This window comes from Pseudomyrmex gracilis, unplaced genomic scaffold, assembly GCF_002006095.1.
Source record: "Pseudomyrmex gracilis isolate BER0280 unplaced genomic scaffold, ASM200609v1 scaffold_116, whole genome shotgun sequence".
NCBI lineage: Eukaryota > Metazoa > Arthropoda > Insecta > Hymenoptera > Formicidae > Pseudomyrmex > Pseudomyrmex gracilis.
Genome location: NW_018020700.1, coordinates 213,576 through 237,116, shown reverse-complemented (window position 1 = coordinate 237,116; position 23,541 = coordinate 213,576). Strand labels below are relative to the sequence as shown.

Here is a 23,541-nt window from a genome sequence, read left to right as displayed (position 1 = left end):
ACGTTTCGAAATTGTCGCGAAAAAAACCCTCTTTCTCAAAATCAAATATAAATCTCATTTTCACATTCATTACTCAAAATATTTATTTGATTTTTATAAATCATTGAAATATGCTTGAATCAAGAAACTGCTTTTGTTTCTATCACAGGAGGAATACAATAGCTCGAAGGTGTATCCGATGTTCCCGCGTTACACAATACTAAAGGATATGATAAAGGACATAATGCACAATCCGGACTATATGGAGGTCTGTCACGAGGTGGACCAAGCATAGCGGCCCGACCCCCTCCACCGTTCGCCACGTATGACCCTGTAAATTCCTTAGGGTTTCCGCGTGGTCGTCGGTGAAGGGGGTGAACCACAGAACGCACGCTTCAGCTTCGACTGAGTTTTCACTTTGGACAGCAATCGCTGCATTGTAATTGTTTTTTGATCTTCGTGAATTCTCGTTTCTCTTTTTTTTTTTTTTTTTTTTAACGAATCACGCGTCAGTACTTCCCGGATAAAAGCCGAAATTTAATAGTGAAGCGTGACGTTTAAGAGAAACATCACGTCGGTATGATGTCCCTCTCAAACGGTTGTTTATTCTTCCGGAAAAAGTCATAAATTTTCTCGGCTGTTTAAAACAAAGACAAGAAAGGAAGAATTAAGAGTGAGTGTAAAAAAGCGATCTTTTTACTCAATCAGCGTCGAACACAACAGGAAGGCAACGAATAAGCGAAACAAAATTTGAACGGATGGACAGCCGCGAAAAAGAATCAACCATTTAAAATTATAACATTAATTTTTTATTGTTTTGCAAAATATATATAAAAGTGCCGCTTATTTAAGGCCGTTTATCCGTGAAATACTGTGATCTAAAGATGCGTAGTTTAAAACAACTTCGGAACAAAAACTTGTATTTGTGTGTTAATATTTGCAAATTGTGTGAAATTACTTGCAGGTAAGTTAAATAACTCATACACAACACACGCAGTGTTTTTTAAGTGTTTTGTAAAGTTTTGGCGATACAAACACACACACATACACATACACACGGAAAATGGACTGAATTTTATGTGTGTGGAAATGCGTTGCTGAATGTCAAAACATGACAACAAACATCCTGGTACCATTAGAAGAGCAAAGGTGGAAATAGGTATGTATAGTCTGTTGTGAAGTCTCAAGTAGAGAGATCGTGAAATCATCAATGTACCTGCAGGAATCTTGCTACTTGCTGCTTAATCGTAAAATCAATTGACAGAAAAAATAAATATGTTTATCGCGCGCTTCAAAATTAGAAATATTTATCTTGCGAGTAAATGGTTTTTGTTCTATACAAGCAGCTTTTTAAATATGCAAGATCGAAAAATAAATATTATTAAATTGGTGCAAAAAAATAATTGCGGTTCTTATTATTTATTAATAATTTCAATAAATTTATTTAATAAATAACCAAATCCGCAATAGTGTGTGTGAAAGAATTTCAGTTTTCACATTTTTACAGGAAAAGTTAATTCCAGCTTTTTTAAATAGATTTAATATTTTTTTCAAACATCCCACATTCCGCGAAAAAAGATACTCGAATTTCCGTTAAAATCAATCGCGAACAGCAGATTTCGCAAGATTCCAGCGTACAGAAGCGATCGTTGTACATTTTCTGATTTCGTATCAGAATAGTCGCTCGCACGTCACACACAAAAGAGGATAGCTGCGTTATTATTATTACCGAGTGTGTCATTTTCACACATGGTACATACAATTAATCGATTAATAATCCACGAGATGTCAAGTTGATTAAATCTGTGAGCGTGAATTTGTACATACGCGCGTGAGAGTTATTGTGTATGCAAGAGAAGAGAAAATTAGCGTAAAATTGTGACAGTCACGTCGATATTATAATGAAACATAATTAGCGTCTGCTTCCTGCTGTATATAAAACGTAAAAAGACAGTGTTGTGTAATTATTAAATTATTATCGGTCTTACACGCGATCGAAGTTCCGTTTTGATAAAAGTTGTTTTTACACAAGATAAAAATGTATAATTTACACAAAAAATGAACAACCACGATATGATTTCTATGTTTATTTGATTACACGTGATTTCTTTTACATAACCGACAACAGTGAGTGACAGTTGTTTTTTTTTTCCCCGTCAGTACGTATACTATAAATATTAATGATTCTTCTGTGGATACACGCAACGCTTCCATTATGAATCGCAAGATAAGCTAAGATCGTATTCGGTGGCGTAGATAAGATATGTATAAGTGTCCAACGTGTTTCTTTTGTGCGGGAAGCAGAACGAAAGAAAAAATATCACGTATATACGTTTTTATGGTAAGTAAGTTCACTTCACAAAGAAAGGGACTCCGTGATCTTGATCCTGGCGCTGATGTTGTCAAGATCATCGGCGTCTCCTGAGTGAAAAAAAATATATATCGCAATTTACCGATTCACCGGCCGCATTTAGCTAAAAAACGATTACGCGATAAAAATTTATATGCTTAACAATAAACGACCACGTGAACAACACATTCTCCGTATATATTAATAATATAAGAACAAGTATAACACACAAGCAGCGAGCTTTGAATGAAAGCGTCGCTTGAGTGTTGATATATTGCATAATGAACATATCATCAGCATTCGTAAATTTTGCATCTCGGCGAGGAAAGTCCCCGAAAGAGATAAGTCTGATTTTAATGCGGGAAAATGTAAAAGAGAGTATATCAGTTCACGAGACGCAGATAATCCCCAGCCTCGCAAAGTGCGTTTCTATCAGATACGATACATTACAAGTGCAACTGTAAACTACAGCAAATCTTTCTCGAGGGACTCTCGCTCGTGGAGTATTCGCATCCACGCAAAACATGCATATTGTATATGCATACTGTGCAGTTCGATACTGACAAACACGAGAACAAGGAGATGTTATCGAAACGGCAATCCAACCGTAACGAAAAAAAAGAACGTGCCATGTTCTCCTGAAGTGCTATACCTCATGTAAGTATATATATTTACGTAAAAACAAAAAAACCAAAGCGTGTGTAACGCACGTCATCTTGCACGTGAGCTGCAAATTTGTAAATGTACGTAATACACACACACACACACATAAACACACACACACAGTTGCATCGGCGCGAATTACCGCCGGCAATTTCATTCGCGTGCAAACGTGACAAGAAGAATCCTTTGTGGGATTTGGTTGTTCTTCTATCATTAAGATATTAAGCGATGTATACTATATTAAAGTACATTACATACAAAGAGACGAAAATGGCTGACAGCCCGAAATCAAAATACAACATATAATGCGCGGCGGACATTGGAACGAGATGAAGATCCCGATCTTTCGTATTGCGGGTCCTTTCCAATGTTCGCCGATGGTTAGCGTTCCCCTACCCATCCCCTTTCCCCCGCCCCTCATCCTTTGAAAAACAAAGTTTAGCACTGTACATTAGAAAACGAGTCAAAACGAGTACTACGTATCATCAAAATGGTTAATCAAACTCGAATATTATTATAATCGATCATTTATAAAGCTGGATACAGGCAAAAAGTGTAATTCACACACAAAATAATCAAAATAATGCGTTTTGTTAAATCAAACGAATGAACAAATCAAAATCTTTGAAAAGATATTTTAAGGTCTTTTTTCCTTGAAAAACAAAAACAAAAATATAAAGAAACTTTGATGTGGAAACTTGTGATAATAAGTTTACTAATAATGTCATAAATTTATTGAATAAAATACAATAATAATCCATGTGGCGCAACAATGTTAAAAATAAATAAAAGAACATTAACAAGCAAAATCAAAGGACAGTCTGCATCCAGCACGCTTTATCTCTATATAATTTTTTTCTCCGCAAATTAACTGTCTAGAATAGAGCTTTCGACGTAAATATTTATCTTCTATTATATACTACGTACATAAAAAGGGCATTTGAGAGAGAAGAGCATGCTTTGTCACGGAAAATATATTTTTTCAATAGTTTTTTTTTCACGTACATTAAATTTAATGAATTTTTTCAACATTCTTTTAAAATACGTAATATTGTTTATTAAACTTATCATTTCTTTATATTTCGGAGAATAGCACACCGCGATCTCATATCCTATATCTAAAATTACTTTTTCTAAATAAATTTTTCTACAATATATATCCTACAAAATTAATTTTTCTAAAGAATCTATATAAGACAAAAAACTTTGCAGGGTATTTCCACTAAAATGTTGTAACACAAAGCATTTTTTTAACGAAGTCAAATGAAACTATTGTTTAAACGACCGATTTCTTAAGGATTCACAGAAACAGGACTAATTAGCATTATTTTGAAGATGAACCTGTATAACTATTCCGTAAATAATCGGAATATATTTTCCGGCACTTTTTTTTCGAAATCTCTAGATATATGTATATTCACATCATATGAAAATATTTGTATCTATTTATCCGTTTTGCGATGCAACTTGTGTAAAGATATATACATATATGATATTGTATATTCATTACGTGAATATACGATATATACGACCAAAAAAAAAAATAATTAGTCTATAATTTACGGAGCAATCGAGATATAATGATATAAATGAATATATATTGTTTAAAATATTAATTGAAAATTAAAGTCCATAGAAACTTATAAAATTCCGAAAAATTAATTTTAATCGACTAAATATTCGTGTGGTATTATATTTAAAGTACATTATTAGTATTTGTTACAAAACTAATAATGGTTTTGTTACGTATATTATATGTCTGTAATTAAAAGCGCTTTTTGTGATATTTGAATTTATTATTTAAAATTACAAAGTGTAAAATATTGTTTTATTCAGAATATAATTATTATCATATATAATATTTTATTATTATATGAAGATACATATACATATATATATATTTATTATGCGTAAGATAATTATAAAAGATGATTGAGAGCTTTAAAAGCCTTATCTAAAAGCTTTTCTGCAAACGGAATAAATTAGTGCATAAGAACTTTCTATTCGATCTTCAATTTCTTCTCTGTCTAGCTATATCAATATGATTGGGCTGATCGTAATATATAAATACATATATAATAATAATAATACTTGTTCTCACACTGTACGATTTTCACTACAACATATTGTTACACGATCAGTCACACGCATAAAATCAAGTAATAACAAGGTTGTTGAAACTATTTGAGAAAACATTTTCAGACTCTAAAATTAATTCCTTCATACATATCTACATATTTGATTATTTTTGTCTGAGAAAAAAAAATAATCGAAAGACGAGAATTGTACACAAACTCGTGCGAAAATCGCGCAGTGCTAAGAGAGCTCCTATAAAATTGTGTATTGAGAATTAAATAAATTCGCGACATTATATAATATAACCGAACGATTGATTCGTTCCGGACAGCGCAGCTGGTATTTTTTATGCAACTGGGAACTTTCTTAGACCAATTATCGTATGTGTATAGAGTATATAAGATGTAGCGTAAATGCTAACACACACACACACACAAACATACACACAAACTATACGTGTGTGTAGCGACGGAGTAAAGCTACTTCATATATGCAATGTCTCTGAATTGAAAACTAATAGCAAAGCGTACTCGCCTTTTCGACGAAACTAGGAGAGTGCCAAATAGATTTTGAAAGTTTATACGTGTGTGGTGTACGGCGCACGAATGCAATTGCTTAGATATGTATGTGTTCGGGCGTGCGTGCGTGCATGCGTGCGTGCGTGCGTGCGTGTATGTATGTGTTTCTGTCACGGAGAATTTTACAGCACTCTGTATATACAATACCTTCGACAGCGGTGCTCTCGTTTCGCTGATATTGATCGTTATCCAATTTAATTAGTGCTGTTCTATCAGTTTTGTGTAAGTCGGAGTTTATTGTTTAGTTTTACTACTAATGTAAAAAGAAATGTGCGTTTCGACGATGTGATTGATTTATTATGTGGATTTATAGGTTTCAATTTATAGCAAATATATCTCTTTGTAATAAGTGTAGTAATTAATATAGACAAATACAATGTGTTAGGAAAAAAACTAAGAAATACGTGCGTGTGTACTTGAGGGATACGTTAACACTTTATTAGAGACGTAAATAAAATGTGAATGTAACATGTTTTTACAAAGAGATATGTGGATATACAAACGATAAATCGTGATACGATTTTTAATGCCATGATTGTTTCAGCGAGAAAATGGCCATTTATTGTTTAAGTATAAATATAACAAACTTAATACGGATGTGTCATTCATTAGATATGAGAGATCTACCGAATGTGTTTTTTGAAGAGTGTGGTATACATGTATCTACGTAAAATAATCTTCATTAGTATCGTAATAAGATATCTTTAATGATTCTTCGCTTTTCCGTAACGTACTTTTTTATAACAAAAAATAAAATGCAAGTACAGTTTTGTTTTATTAATATTTTTTTATGTATTCGCATTTTATAACAATTAATATCCGTAACTTACGTTCTTCTGTTACATGAAATATCGCAGAATTTTGATTTAAATATCACAGAAAGATGTAGTGCATTAATTTGAATTGTAAAATAAGACGCATACACTCAAAGCTTGTTCAGTTTGATGAAACAACAAAGTCATCGTCATCACAAAATCGAAGAATCATTACGACGACGTACGTCAATACGTTAAATACGTATGGATAAGTGAACAATAATGTTAATCGCGAGAAATGTTGTGCAGGAAAAGTTTCCCTCGCTCTTGTCATCGCTTCCAAAGTGTGTCTATACAAATTCGCAAATGATAACTTCTCGACCAATCTATTTGTCTATTAATCATCACATTACCATTATGTGTCTATGTAATCACGCACACTTTTTCGCGCGAACACACACACAAAAAAAAAGACATGTTCAACACAAAAGACGAAGAGATCTAACATTTTAATCCGCTTTCCTCTCTACATGTCGAACATACACGTGTATTCTATACTCGCTTTCTATCAATGGTGGCTTGGATCGTAACATACGTATGTACGTGTAAAGCGATAACTCGATATATAGATGTAAAATTTTTACGAAGAAATATATTTTGACAAATTCTTCGTGGGCGAGTTCATACGGAAAAAATAATCCCGAGAAGGCCGACATTCCCGAAATCGCTTTGTGACCAATTACTTATATAGGTTGTTCCACACTGAGAACTTTGCGAGAACAAAAGTAATTGTAGCAATTAGTCATCAAGATGTACGTTTTAATTACTTACTTTTTTATGGTTTTGTCTTGGCTTGGAAAATAAAAAAATTTTACTCTCTCTTCTGAATTGAATAACACTTTTTTCATCGATACTCTCTGCTCAATGCAGTTTTCGAATCTCGAATAAACACAACCAAGAAAATTTGTTACTTGTGGAACATCCTGTATAAGAAGTATGTTTTTCCAATCATCTCGTGCAATATATTCGTCGTTTATTTCGGTCAGAATAGTAGAGTGACTCCGTTTAATTATAGAGACTCAATGTATAGCAGCAAGTGGTATAGAAGTGTCGTTAGTTCAGCTAGCTTTTGCGTATTTTGTAAAATGCGCGCTGTAATAGACCTCGTCGGATATATCATCGGGCGTTTGATTCAACGAGGCATATCAGTGAAACAACGTGAGAGTTGGTCAAGAGATTAACAACACTTGATTTTAATCTTTTACAATTTACAATTGAAACTACCTGCGAATTCTTGCGACTACGTGATACAGCATTTTGTATCAAAATTGTTACTTTAGAAAATTAATTCTTAAGTTCGCAGATATTACTGTTAAAATTGTACAAGTGGTCTGAACAACATTGAATCGAGCCATGATTCCAGTTGATTTATTACCTGCGCGCGTTTCCGAATCGATTAGATCTTTGATAAATTAAAAGGGAATCCTTGTTGTACGTGCTTGCTTTTCTTAAATTACTGTATCGATCGTTAGTTGGCGTAGCAAATAGTAAGAAAACTCATGTTTATGTGTGAATCGTGAGGATCCTGTTTATTTTGCACCGTATCCATTTCACTTTTGTTTATAAACATGAAAGAAATAATAGAAAAAAGATTTTTTTTTTAACAAATATGTCTTCTATAAACAAGCAACAAAAAATCATTATTTTTGTCTTCTTTCTATTCTTTTTTTTTTTTGTCTGAATCTCATGGTATAACTCATTCGCATGAAACTTCTCTCAATCTTGTAGCAAAATATTTTTCATAACTTGAGGGTATTTTTCTTTAGAGACAGTAAATCCTTGAAACGTATTTTCTTTCTATACATAGCAGCAACGCAGGCCTCTCGAAACTCAATGATAGTAATGTCTTTATGTATAAACGAATGTTCACAGTAGCAACAGATTAGAACTTAGAAGCCATGCTAGATTAGATAGCGAGATGTATAAACAAGTGCTAAATGTTATACAACGTTTATATCGCATAGCAATTTCATCGATTTCTGTATTTATCGCATCTGTGAATTTTTCGGAGGAGAAATTATGCAATAGTGAGTAGCGTACGTATTGTATGTTATAGATTATAGGTGTTAAAGACTCAATTGTAATAGATCCTAGTCGACCGATCAGTTTGATGGAAGTGTATGCCGCATAATACACAGTATATTCTCGATTTCGTTCGATGTATATGTTACACCTTTGTTATCGCGAAAGAGGCATTACTGGATTATTGGCTGTTAAGCTTTGTTAATAAAAACAAAATATTACGAAATTTTACATTGAACAGCGCGTTTTCAAATATGGTTTTCTTCTATCGTTCCCCTTTTCCTCTCCCTAAAATTTCTACTCAAAAACAAGAAACAGAGAGAAAGAATACATTTTTTTTATCTCATCTGTCAGATTTTAATTTTTATCTAATTTTAACCTGAAGAAATAAAACAACGTAGAAAAGCTTCCACTATTCGTTTTTTATTTAGACTAGCACAACACAGGCGCGCGCTACGCGCATGCTATTGTTATTTTTATTTAACGTGTTGTCAGTGAACACAACCTGTCACCGCGATGACAGATAGTATATACGTCTTATAAACCATATAATACACATAATAAATGTCAGAAATAACGCATGAAAATCACACTCAAAAAATAGTGAGAGAGAAGTGGAAAAACAACACGTGACTAAAGTCACAGGAAAAAGGGTAAAAAAGAGTATTATATATATTATATGTAATATTCTATATCTATATATAATACACACACATACGCATATATGTGTATATATATATATATATATATATACATATATATACCGCAATCACGTGACCGAAGTCAGTAACACCGCCGCGGTCGCACGGCCGAGGTTAGTGACTCCACCGCAGTCACGCGACTGCGGTCAGTGACCCTCTCCCACCAAGGCCGCGCGGCCGAGGCCAGTGACCCCGCCCCCACCAAGGCCGCGCGCACGCAGTCAGGACCCCGCCCCCGCCAAGGCCGCGCGGCCGAGGTCAGTGACATTACTGTAGTATGTATATAATACATATAATACAATATAAAGTATAATATTACAAATATCTAATAAATTATATGTATAATATGTATTATTTAATGTTATATATAATATAAATTACAGTCACGTTATTTTCACGTGTTGTTTTTCTAATCGAGAAACACATTATCTGAGAACGTCACCGAGACGTTCGATCAACGTCGCGGAATAGAGGCAACAATCAAGATCGATAGAATCGATTCTGATTATTTGCACACGCTTTTTCTGGTAGGATTTAAAAAAGTAAAATATTTTTAGAATTCCGATAATAAATAACAAAAATGCGACTTACTTTTTCACTGTTTCAATTCTCTCCGAAATTGATTGCGTATGTACTTCGATAAAAATATGTTTATCAACTGCGCGCCGAAAATGATGCAGTTTTCGTCAGAAGGCAGCACTGTTGAGCCCCGAGCTCATAACAAGAAGTAAGATGGCCGCCGTCGACACCAGTTTATCGAGTCAAAATCCCGCCAAGAAAGAAGATGAATTCAACGAATTTTATTCAGAGGTACGTGAGTTTTTACCGATTGTGACGTGCATTTGTGCCCGATGTCACTGACAAAACAAAATTTATATCTCTATTTTTAAGTAATCACGCAAAAATGTCGCATATGCACTTTTTCAATAAATATTGTTTCTTGTTTAAAATAACATGTCAACAGATATTTTGCAATATAAAATTTATGTCTTTGTTGCTCCAAACTAAGCAAATGTAATGTAAAATATGAAAATTAGCGAGAGATGTTACAAATGGTGTTAGTAAAGTAATTCCTAACCTCTACAAATGTTTGTATTTAAACGGAGTAATACTATTCAATATTTGTGTGCTAGTCAGATTGACGCAGTGATGGCAGACGGCACCACTAAACAGAAAAAACTAAAATGGCTATTTAGCTCTTTGTTATGTTCATTGACGTGTTTTATCGCATTATTTTTAGGTGAAAGAAATCGAAAAGAGAGATTCTGTGTTGACTCCTAAACAACAAATCGACAGATTATTGAGACCTGGCTCATCTTACTTCAATTTGAATCCATTTGAAGTTCTACAAATTGATCCAAGCACACCAATAGATGAAATCAAAAAGAAATATCGTCGTGTAAGTTTATTTATTTCTTTTTATTTTATTAAAACTAAATATTTTTTTACTCATAGGAGTTACCATATGTGATTTTTGTTACAGATGTCAATTTTGGTACATCCAGACAAGAATCAAGATGATGCCGAAAGAGCACAACAAGCCTTTGAAAGTAAATACTATTGAGAATATACATAATAATTGCAACATACTGTATATAAGAATATTTGAAAACTAATCTCATCTTACTTCCAGTTGTTAACAAGGCATGGAAAACACTGGAAAATGAAGAAACCAGATCAAAATGCATGGATGTGATTGAAGAAGCCAAAGCTCGAACTGACCACATGGTAAGTGGCTAATGTGCATTACGTTTTTTCTATAAATGTTGTAATACATTTTTATGAACAGATAATACATAATATAAAATACTAAAGATTGCAGAAAAGAAAAAAAAATTAAAGAAGGATGGAAAGTCAGAGAATTCTAGTTCATCTCTTTTGGAAGAAGAAACCGAGGAGGGTTACAGACATGCAGTTTGGGTCATGACAATGAAACTATTTGCCGATATGGAACGAAGAAGGTATATATATAAATTGTATAAAAATTTATACATAAACTTATATATATTTATATAGAAGGTTTTTGACACAATTTATTGCATATTTATTTCTGGAATGGTCGTTGTTTTTTTACTTACAGACGAGAACTGGCCACGAGAGATGCTGAACAGCGTAAGAGAAAACGCGAGGAGGAATTATCTGCAGAAGCTCAGGCGGCATTGGAACGGGAGTGGCAACGAAATTTTGAAGAATCCAGACAATCGCGCGTTGACAGCTGGAAAGCATTCCAATCCGGCGCGAGCGCAACAAAACAAAAGAAAGCGAAGAAGCTCAAAGCCTTCAGGCCACCAAAAACGAAGGCAGAGTCGCGATAATCGCGATTCTTCCTATTCTCTTCACTTCCGTCGTACATATTCTGACTTCGACACAATATTTTATCTTAGCGAGATTTGCCGCGTTAAAATAGACTAAGCAATCACATTATTTGATGTTGATCGAATAACAAAAGTCCCAAGGTAAGTAGTCGTAAACAGATTCTCAATTTTGTTGCCGGATTCCACATCAATATTTGAATTTCTGAAAGATTATTCTTATATTAAAATGAGGTCAAGTATTTTTTAATCTCTTAAAAAATAAAAAATAACATTGACACTCTGTTTATGATGAGCTCTCAGTCTTTTACTTTATGAAAACTTATTTATATTATTATTATTATTATTATTATTTTGTAATATGCGCACACATACGATTGTTACAATTCGTCAAAGTTTGGGAGCAACTGATCGTGAGTTTACTTCATCCCTTAGATAATTCTGATTTGAATCAGAATGAGAATGTAAAGATGTAAATGCTAGTGTTACTTGAACAAAATTGATGTTGAGATACGTGTTGAGAGAAGTGTAAAACAACCAATGCAAATTATGTAGCATACGATTTAAAATTTCTTGGTCTTATTAAGAATAAAAACTTCCTATTTTTCAGTAAAAAAAGAGAAAGTATGAGTGCGTGCGTTTTTTTTTATTTTAATGCATTTTTGATAAGCGAAAAATAATACCAGAGATTTTATTCTTAGAGATATTTATATACAGACCAAGAACTTTTGAATTTTACTACAAATATGGCGAATGAATGAGAAATACGTATCTTTACAATTTACCAATATATACAAGTTAAGTGCAATTTCGTATGCATGTGTGAGAGCGTGCAGCTTATTTCGGATATAATTTGTGAATCACAAGAATTTTTGACGAAAAGAACAAATATAAGTTCCGTTTATTTAAAATAATTTCAACAGTTGTGTGATAAATTAAGCAGGTTTCTACTTAAAAAATGGTTGTTCAAATAGTTTTCACAGTGTACGACACGATTGTAAACGTCTTTTCTGACTTCTATTTTTTGTTGCAAAATTTAAAATCTGTATTGAATTGTTTGATAAGTTCGTAGCGTTTTGCAACAGATTTCTTTATGAATAAATGCGATTATGTGACATCGACGAATTATGATGTCATGATGCGTATAAACAAATAAAAAAGAAAAACAAGACGAAAGTTTCTTTCGATAAGCATATTACATGTACATACATTGGCAATACCTCTGCGTACATTATAACAATCGTCAATTTTATAATCTACATGTGTCTCGTACATTACTATTGAACTACCATAATTACGATCGTCCTTTATCGCGTAGAGAAAGTAACGATGACTGCGTGTTTTATTATATATAATATACATATACGCGCGATAAAATTGAAAACAAAACTGAAGAACTTCGCGATAGCGTATTTAAAATATAAATGTTTAAATTAAAAATAATAAATAATGAAAATGATGTGATGTTAATATAGACCTTGTCTAATGTTATTTAAAATGAAGTATCATCAAAATTATAGAAAAATCTGTGATTTATTAACAATTTGTATTTTCAATGAGTGTGTACCATCTTTAGTAATTAAAATATTTAAAAAATGTGTAATATTAATATAAATGAAATTTTCATACATAAAAAAATGATCTGATTCAAAAGTACGATATCGCGATAGTTTTTTTAACGTCTCTTCGGATATTGTACCTATACGGATAATGGTGTGTATAACGATCGCAAGGAAACAAAAGTGGTTTGTTCGAACTTTGAAATCAAGTGAATATATATATACGTGTATACATTGTTTCTAAAAGACTGTTTTATTGACGCATGATTTCGCCTATGTGTATTACGTTATACCCAAAACGAGCTAATTAAAGAATCTTCCACTTATGGTAATGGCGACACGGAACATTAAAAAGCGGATAATATAAAAGTTGTTTTTAAATAGTCACAAAGTAGTTAAATTTGATTTTACTGAGAAAAATCAGAAATATATTTTTTGTATACTCTCTAGTTTTTTACTTGAACAAAACTTTACTGAACAAAAAAGATAATTGTTTTTGTGAGATAGAACTTTCTCTCATGTTATGCGGAACAGGCGCATATTTCTTTGTTAAAATATTCGCATTACCCGCGTCATGACGTCGATAGGATATAAGATGTTAATGGAATGTGTCGCTGACACTCGCACCCCAGAAAGCACGCCGGTATTCCGAATCAGTATGACACTGTACGTGACGCATGACAACACGTATATACAAAAGTCGCGTATACTGTTAACAATTACGTTTTTGATGAAAAAGTGATTTTGTATCGCCCTTTCTTCAATTGTCTGCGATGCGTCGTGTTTCCGATGTACGAGAAACAAAATTCTACGTAGACGGATTACTTGGACTTCTCTTGAAGATGGAAGAAGACAGAGAGGACGAGCTGCTGAGTATCACGTGAGTATCTGCTTTTCGAAAATGAAGTAGATATAAAAGAAGAGAGAAAAAAAGAACGATCAAAATTTGAAAATTTTTCTTTTTCTTTTCGCGATATTTTTCTAAAAGATATTAAGAATACATGAGTCGTTTATAAATAATTAAATAATTTTAAGAACACTTACGTAGACATAAGATGCGAGCAAACAAGAATACGTGTTTCAAATATTCCGAAGTGGTACGAATTATTCAAATTCATGAGATTTTATAAACGTTGGAGCTAATTTACCATAGGTCTTGCAAATACGACAACGTAACAAGCTCGAGATTATTAATCATCATCAGGATGATGTCGTCGCAAGAGAAAAACATGAATCTAGAACCGAGGTCCATGCACTCAGCTACGGCTGAATGTATTTCACGTGACTGCTTTAGCATTCACTGTCGGTGTGGGAGGGGAATATATGAATAGAATTTAAAAAACCACTCTGTGGACACACTCATATTTCACGCGTTTATAATAATTTTACACATCCACTGAAAATTTGTAAGTCATTTGTTAACTCTCTTTCAAGTTTATAAATAATAGGTATGTAGTTTGTGTTGTAGTACAACATTGTATCAAAATAGAGAAAAAAACTATTTTGGAAGTTACACGTTCACGGTTCGTGTGGTTGCGTGTTTAGGTAAATTTATGGTACATACGACGGGTTTTGGTTTCCACCAATTCTCATACGTGATACGCTATATGACATTTTGCGCGATAAGTTTGCGTGTGCTCGCGGCAAGTGCTATCACACTGTGCGAAACGCAACAGGTAGCAGCGCCTTCCGCGTCCTTTTGAATTTTCTTCGCGGCTCTTTGAGATAAGTGCGAGACGCATGATTTCCGTGTGAGAACCGCGAGAGAGAAATCGCGTGGAGAACCAGCCACGATAGTTTCCCCCGAGCGATCGCGAAACGAGAGGAATAAGAAGAAACTGAAAGTATCAAACAACCGGCGCGACGTACTGTTACGCCAGTACGCGCAAGTACATACAGTATGCGCAATAAATGTCGCGCACGTGTACATGGTATGTATATATGAGCGAAGGAAAATTTATTTTAAACACACGGTTTAAAAAAGAGTAAAATATAATACTGATAATTAATTTCACAATGTTAATCAATAATGTGATAAATATAATAATTGATACTATATGATAAATTAAAACGCTAAAAGTATGTTCAAGAATTATATCTGAATCATGCGAGAGATGTTGAGACAATTAAACACAAAAAATAATATTGACCGCAAGTTCAACGGAAATTTACAATTTATTTCCTACGACTGTGTGTCCTCGCTTTTCTTTTTTTCTGCTCTCCGACAGAGAGTTATGTAAATTATTATATTTCCGCCTCTAGCAATTCGCAATAAAAAAAGAGACTATTTGATGACATCATATTCGCTGCATCGCTCTTGACGGACACGATCATAGTGTCGTTGTAGAAGAAAATTCTAAGTCACATGTTCTTTATAAAAGTAAAACTTTAAAATATGTTTTACAACAGTTAACAAAAATGACAACAAATTGATATAAAATAAATTTATATCGATATGTAAATTTCTAGTAAAATTAATGGGGAATAGATTTTTTATATATTAAAACTTTTTAATAGAATCGGTGCTTTACAATGTTGGTCCTTCACTTTTGGTATTTATTGAATATCGCGTTCGCGTTCTCTTTTATTATTTATTTCAAATTCCTCCGTTTACTCGGAACATCCAATCCCGTTATACATCACTGATTTCTCATACTGATTTACTACGTAATATATTCTCGCAATATACATATATGTATATATGTGCGAAGTAAGCTCTTCCAAATACCGAATACACAACTATAAAAACAGGTAACACAGCACTACACATACGCGCATATTTCACACGTACGAGGCTACGTCCGCGTGTGGACGTGCAGGCAGAAGGAAGAGAACACGGTGCATCATGATATACGAACACACACACATCAGGAATCACATTATCATTTACAGATAGAAAGAAAAGAACACGCTACGTCTCTCTTTCCTCCGTTATACACTTACAAATAAAGAAGTACGCGTCTGTGTATCAGGTAGAAGGAAAAGATAGCGCGAGCATGCATACGTACACAGTGACAAAAGACAAGCTACACCAGTTTGCGCACACACGCACACACAATCAAGAATTACATTTTTGTATGCACGCGCCGTGCGCAGATAGAAGGAAAAGTACATACGATTTATACGTACACGTGCGCACATGCATTCCGCACACCTTCCCACACAAACAGACGGAAGTTAAAGAAACGTCACACCAGTCAGTTTATATAAAGTACTCATACACGCACACAAATGAAGAATCATACGTTCGTTTGCGTACGCAGAAGGAAAAGAACACGGCATCCGCACACGGAGACAGGTTGAAAAAAGCACTGTGTGCGTGCGTGCATATGTATATGCGTGTGTGTATGAACAGGTAAGCCGACGAACGGCACGGCGCGACACTCGTCCGGTGCCACGCTCCTCAGCATTCTCCTCTTCAGTGAGGTGGTGTTCACCGCCGTGTGTGCAGTGCTCCTCGTGGTTTCGCCTCCGCCTCTTCTTCCTCCTTCTGCTGCACTCGCGCTAGTAGATCCAGGTAGACGCACACCGAGAACAACTGATAAACCGGGCCCGGAGCCAAAGAAACGGGCTTTCAGATCGTTCCCTCGCTCTTTCGGTGTCGGTAGCCTTGACGGGCGCCAGCCAGCCTGGACACCAGTGTTCGAGCTTGACTGGCGAGAGCGCACGTGTGTGTATATTACCTGCGAGGTGAAGTGAAGAGACTCGTGTGAGTTCACGCGCGAGAATTCGTTAGAAAAGAAAGGTCTGTCGCGAAAGGTGGATCGTGCGACAAGATCCAAGGAAATTTCTTCAGGAAAGTTTTGAAAAAGTGATAAGGATGTGCGAACGATAAATTCTCGATGTGTATGTGTGTGTGGTAACGGGAGTATCGACGATGTCATCCACGGACGTGGTACGCATCGTGCAGCAGGGAGCCGCTGCCGACGAGGACCAAGGGTAATCCTTTCTCTCTCTTTTTCTTTTTTTCCTTTTCTCTTTCTCTCTCTCTCTCTCTCTCTCTCTCTCTCTCTCTCTCTCTCTACTTCTCTTTCTCTTTTCTTTCTCTGTTCGTCTTGGGCCTTATTTTGGCAGGAACGCAAAACTCGCGCGGTGAAGGGCCTTTCCGAGTCGGAAATCAAGTGAAATACAATGCCCGTTCGAGATAGTGGCGAAGGTTATTGAACAGAGACTCGTTGCAGTGAGAATTTATGCTTCACGTTTCACTCTTTGGCATCTACCGATCTCGAAGTTAAAGGAAGTTTATGACACAACTGGTATCTCTGAAATCTTATTCCACGAGACGAGTGAAAAATAAAGATTAAAGATTGTCAAGAAAAATTCGGTTTTACCTGGTCGCAAGTAGTGTAACCGGTTTGGTACTTGTTTACATTTATGGTGAAAATTGGAATAAAAAAATATCTCTAGTTTCTTATTTATTTTTATTGCTATAATATAAGCAAGATAATAAGATAAAATGTAGGTGTGTATGTATGATATAACTGCCGTAGAGAGAGAGGCAGTTTGGTTGACAAGTTATTAGGTTTATCCAGGTTTATCTATGATACCGCTGACGCCACCAGTATCTCTTCCCACTAACTGGAAATAATATCTGAATTATTACAAATGTGACAAGAAGAATTTTGGCTTCTAAAGAACATTAAATTAAAGAAAACGACGTGAGAAAACGTTATAGCGAGTAAACAGAAAAAAAACGTTCCGTCACGCAACCGGTATAAATTTTATTGTGATTACACCTGACGGTAATTAAAAAAACTGAATCATTCTGTCGATCTTCTTCGAAAAGAAGTAATGTGATCTTCTTCTGATGTGTTTATTGTTTTTCAAATTCAAATACGACAGCAAACTGTTTATAAGACTTCTATAGTATTTACTTGCACATAGCTTTATCAGCTTTATATTTTCGCGCGAGTTAGGACGACTATCGAATTCGACGAACGTCGAATTTGTCGGGAGTTAAGACATTCACACATGAAACCTGTTCTTCTCTCAATGTTTCAGGATTGTTCCGCAACTTGAGCAAAGTTTCTTGTTTGCTTTATTTATTTTTTTTTTTATTAACAAGTTGTAAATATTTTATTTATTCCTGAACACGTATTTATTCTATATTTATACTCTGTTTGTCGACAAATATACGAATAGAAACAGAGAAAAAGAAGAGCAGAGATATTTAGTTGCTACTAACTTAGGAATCTGAAGATTCTGATTTTTTGTTGAAATTTGCACGCGCAAGTCATCAAGTAAATAGACAAATTTAGCAAAAGGTTTTCTTTTTTTTTTTTTTTGACATTAATAAATTATTAAATTAGCCGAGAATGCAAAAGAAACATATTGCTCCCTCAAGCATTTCATAGAGTTTCCAACACCGGATAATCTTCCTTTTAAACGATGTTTTGTGGCGGAACGGGCGTATAATTAGACACATTCTTGCATCTTCGGCGTACGGCCTAATGCCACTCCGCCGTGTAATTTGCCAATATTGCAGCAAGTTGCAATTTCTACCCTCGCGCATACGCTCGCTGTATATATTTCATATTATAATCTCTTATAATTCTCCATAATTGTAAAGTGGTTTAATGTCAAAAAATCTGTTTGTATTTGTCTTGGGGAATCTGTTGCTTAGCCATTCTTCCAAAACCGGAAGAAACCCTCACAATCAAGTAAAGAGAAAAATTTCTCGTCGTCGGAGAACATTTTACTGACGTCCGTGACTCGCTAATTGGCAGAATTAATGTTTTCCAATGCCTCGCTTGACTCTTCTTCGTCTTGACGCTTCATAAAGGATCAGAGACTGAAGGGTACTTTGGCGAAGAAATCGGAGAAGACGGCGAGGCGGCAGAAAGACACCGCGAGACCATATTAGTCACGTTCTCTAGTTCTTTCTCTCTCTCCTGTTACCTTTCGTTCCCCCCGGCTTTCTTCCTCCTTGCTTCACCGCCAATGTCAATGACTGCTCCTTTGGGACTAGCTGTGACTCCCCTTCTCCTTTCTCTGTCCCGTGTGAACGAGTCTCATCGTCTTTTTGTGTTTTGCGCGCGGAGCCGTCGCGCTCTCAGTCGGAATGACGCTTTCACACGAAGGTGGAAAGAGCACACAACTTGCGTATTCCGCACAACATTCGACGTGGCGTTATATCACGCGATTAAACACGAGCTATATTAGGCCGCGAACACGTTGACAGGTGCTTATTACGAGACGGAATATATATCCGACCGTCTACTAACCGGAGAATCTTGTGTTCTTGCATAAACACGAAATTAACTCTTATCGCGAAGGTAATTGCGCCAGAAAGGATATAACAATTATTAGAGGGAATTAAAAAAATTTTGTTAATGAACGGAAGATAAAACTTAAGACAATAAAAAAATATCATATAAGTCACAAGAGGAGTTTATAGCGTAGTATTTCGCAACAGTTTGAAAATTTATGTTTATTTGAGCGCGAGAATATTTATATATTTTTGTCACGCGATAGAAATAAATTGTCTAAAAGAGAGAGAAGGTGCGAATAGGATTCACGTGATAATCAGAACGCGGAAGAGAGTCCACCGCCAGTGTCCGATCGAATAGTCGACACATGGGGTTACTTGAAGAGCGAACCTTAAATCTTAAGGTTGAGTAACGGTATTTCCGACGCGCATACACATCTACCTACCTATCTACCTACATATAACGAAGCCGTTTCTACGAGGAGATCGGTCGATTCTCGCGCGATTTCTGTACCGACTGAACGAGCGGTGCAACGAAAACTCCTGGTGAACGAATGAAACCTACGAAACTGTCCCGCTTATCCGCGGCGAGGGTCGACGTACCGAACGTAATGATATTTTGATGTAGTTACTCGAAACGAGTACCGGCTGTCGCTCGGGACACGCGATTCGCACTCGATTCGCGATCACGCAAGGTGAATTGAAAATCTTGAATAAAAAAAAAAAAAAAACAGTGGTGTAGTGACAGCGTAAGGAAGCAGTGGTGAAATTGAGGAAATGTGGTCACTCGAGAAGATATTTGCGCGAAAATGTCGAAAGAACTTTTTTTTAGAAGAAGTTACATTCTATATTGCGCAAAAATTGCTCCTTGAATTGCGCAAAGCGAAATAGTCACGACGTTGTTGTCTCTTTGGCCGATTTGGAAGCTAATAACATCATGCGCTTTTCTGGACGCAATTTAATTAACGTAATGACGGGAAAGTTATTGTGTTGTACACGAATGACACTCCGGCGACTGTTCTTGTGCGGTGGAATAATTATTTTTCATCATCTTCTTCCGTTCTACATTTTTTGTCGTGACGCAGACAAAATTGTCCTCGTAATCTTCGGGCGTCACAACGTTCCCTGTGCTCAGATATTGACCTGCGACCCGATTTCCCCTTTTCCCTTGAATCTCTAGGACATCGGTATAGATTTAAATGCAGCGGGTAAAGTACTCTGTAATTTGAAATCACAAACTGGAAAGAAACAGAGGCCAATTATGAGGCTAAAATAATTTTTTAGACTTTATTTTTGTAAACTCTAATTGGCAGCTTCTGTGTGAATTTTTGTTGTCTCTGTCTCTTTTTTCCTTTTATTACGCGTATAATATAATTGTGCGCGTAGTACTAAATATAATCCGAGATTTTTTTCTATATTTTTCTTTGTCACGTTTTTAACATTTTTTAACTCAATATTTCTCGATATTTCATTTTTTTTTTTTGTTAATGTACATTATCTCTGTCTATAGCACCTAGATAACCGAACACGCTCGTTTCCATCTTTGCTCTTCTCAATGTGTTTTATCGGGAAATGTTTCAATTAAAGATTAAATACAGTCATTACATCTTCCACGGAATTACACGATAAATAAAATGAGACAACATGAATCTATCCGAGAGGAAACCACGCAGCTTTTCTCGCAAAGTAAATTTATATGCGGTCTCTCATCTTCTTTGATTATTTTGCATATCCGGAAAATTCGTGTTACCGGATCGGAGTCGAGTCTCGGCCGCGACGGAAATCGAATGGAAAAGCCATATTAGGCGTTCGAGACGTGGTTAAACCACGTCCACCACGAAACATTACTGTCGTCTAATGTATATCCAGCAATCCAGTCACGCCCCCGCTTGCTGAGGCCCCGACAAGCGAGTCAGCGAGTCGTGGCGAAGTAAGGCGAACCGTGCCGAGGGGCCCCATCGGCGGCAGGACCGCCGATCGGCGAGATCGCGACGAGCCGAGCTCTCGCGAGGTGTTCTCTCGGTTGATCAGGTCTCTCTCGCGAATAAATCCCTCTCGATTTTCACAGGAATCACCCGTGCGTGTGTTTGTTCGCGACCCTCGGAGTTCACGAAAGAACGACAAAACTTCCGACAATCGATTTCTCAACCGAGATTTCGAGAGCGACTTTCGAAGTCTCGATACATACGTCAAATAGTCAGACTGTCATCGGTATTACTATAGTGATTTCTAGGTTGAGTGGATTTGAGTGTGTTGCTATTTGCGGAGAAGAAGAGAAGAAACTGTGAAACACATTGAGTAAATGTACAGTTTTAAGAGAAGATCCTGGATCATAGAGATGACAGTAAGCAATACATAATGGTGGAAATAGAATACGTATATCTGTTCTTACTGCTATTTCATTGTTCTTTACTGCTATTTTCAGTGTTTTAATCTTTACGTCTTCTTTAATGTTTGATTTGTTAACGCTTGATTTGTTAGATGTTAACTGGACAAAACGAGGAAAATGTTTTTTTTGTATAATGCAAATCAAAAATAGGGTTGGCGCCGGCGTGATTGCTTTCAAGCGGTACGAATAATCTTTGAGCGTATCTCGTTCCTCAGAAATGGCAGTGAACAACCGGATATGCACGCCTATTCGCGTTTAAATTCTACACTTAATGCGAAGAGCATTTGTTTTTTTTTTTTTTTTTTTTGTGCAATCGAACATCTCTCTTCGGTATAAGGTTCACATGTCGCAAAGGAAAAAAAACATTTCTATATTAGTTTCTTCTTGGTTCACATTCTCGGTTATATTCCAAGAACACACATACACACACACACTTGTAAAAATGTAATAAAGCAATATGCAGAAGTGCATGCATAACAAATGAGTCGATCGCGATATCCGATCCTGTTAGAGACACGTTGTCGTTGCACACCGCCGGAAGTGAGCGCAATGACTGTTCTCGAGTTTTCTTCGCTGTGTCAAAGACGGAAGTGAACGATCGACCAGATGCGTATCTGCAATAATCTGCATATACACGTTCACGCGATCGGCTCAGCGATTTTTCGGTATATTATTGTTTTTTTTTTTTTTTTTGCGAATTTGATGCTGATTATTTGGCACGGAAAAACATTCGAATTTCCCGATGCAAATAAGTTTTAAAAAAGAAAATAAAATGGGGATAGTATATATTTATATATTTTTATATTTATTTTATATTTTTTAAATATTTGCTCTTTTTTATATATTTATATTTTTATGTATATTTGGGATGTAAATTAAACATTTAAAATGTATCTTGGAATTGAAATCAATTCGAATTTCCATATATATTAACTTATACATTTAAAAATACATTTGCAAACTATATTCAGCATATTGGCTTGAATTGACCGTGTATTTATATTATATAAACTATCTGTTAGTTGAACATTATCACGATCTTACATATAAATTTGTTGTAAATCTTTGAAATTTCCTGAGAAATGTGTAAGCATCGCGTGTTGTCACTCGGTTATTTATATGCGTACGACTTATTGCGAATTACGTTAGCGCGATTGTTTCCAAACGAATGTTCGACGAATGGGAAACCGTGTGTGTACCTGGTGGAACACCCACGGGGCACACGAGTGCGTTCGCGACACTGTGCTGTTGGCACCGAGAAACGAAAGATGTAGCAATCTTTCGCGCGTGGTACGTCGAATCTTTTTATAAACGAAGGAAGCCTAGATACAACTGTCCGTGAGCCATTATCGCTTCGTCGACAGTCAAGTATAATCAGTGATTTCACATCTTCCGGAAGTTTTTCATTTCGTGAATGAATATTAACGACAATTTGTCAACTAGTTAATTAAACACTCGTTGAAAACTCATTTCACGTCCGACAGATTGTTTCTCATCGCAGGTTTAATGCGACTATATCTGATGAGTGCACGGTGAACATTTTAACGATTATTGTCAGTGTCAATGACGAATTTTATTCGTGCGAACAAATTTTAAGATGATTACAATCTAAAGACTTGATCATCTCGGTTGCTATCAAAACCGACGATCAAACATCGACACACTTGTTTTATTGCAGTAAGTAACAGACTCGTTAATGTCACACAGCTAACAGCGCGCGTGTTCGTTTCCTCAACGACGAGGAAGAAAATCTGGCGGGACTCGATTTTTGCGACCGCTCGAGTGCGATGAAACGATTTTGTTCACGGTTAGAGAAGAAACACGGCACGTCACGTACGCACGTCAGTTGCATGAGTAAGTCGCGGCCATTAAGTTGCGCGCCACAACGA

General features: G+C 35.7%; 2 protein-coding genes across 3 annotated transcripts in view; both read left to right on the top strand.

The window, feature by feature from the left end:
* LOC109856381 overlaps window positions 1–4,619 on the top strand; it is a 67,872-nt gene extending 63,253 nt beyond the window's left edge. For both annotated transcript variants that reach the window (XM_020431603.1, XM_020431601.1), the window contains one exon: window positions 149–4,619. In XM_020431603.1, coding sequence (XP_020287192.1) covers window positions 149–274 — 126 coding nt within the window. In that variant the 3' untranslated portion in view covers window positions 275–4,619. The remainder of the gene's footprint in view (window positions 1–148) is intronic.
* A 5,279-nt stretch (window positions 4,620–9,898) lies between these two features.
* On the top strand, window positions 9,899–12,972 carry LOC109856365 (dnaJ homolog subfamily C member 8). Its single transcript, XM_020431529.1, has 6 exons — window positions 9,899–9,994; window positions 10,425–10,583; window positions 10,668–10,734; window positions 10,818–10,912; window positions 11,000–11,145; window positions 11,265–12,972. The coding sequence occupies exons 1-6, from the start codon at window positions 9,917–9,919 to the stop codon at window positions 11,497–11,499; spliced, it is 780 nt and encodes a 259-aa protein (XP_020287118.1). The 5' UTR covers window positions 9,899–9,916; the 3' UTR covers window positions 11,500–12,972.
* The last annotated feature ends 10,569 nt before the right edge of the window (window positions 12,973–23,541 follow it).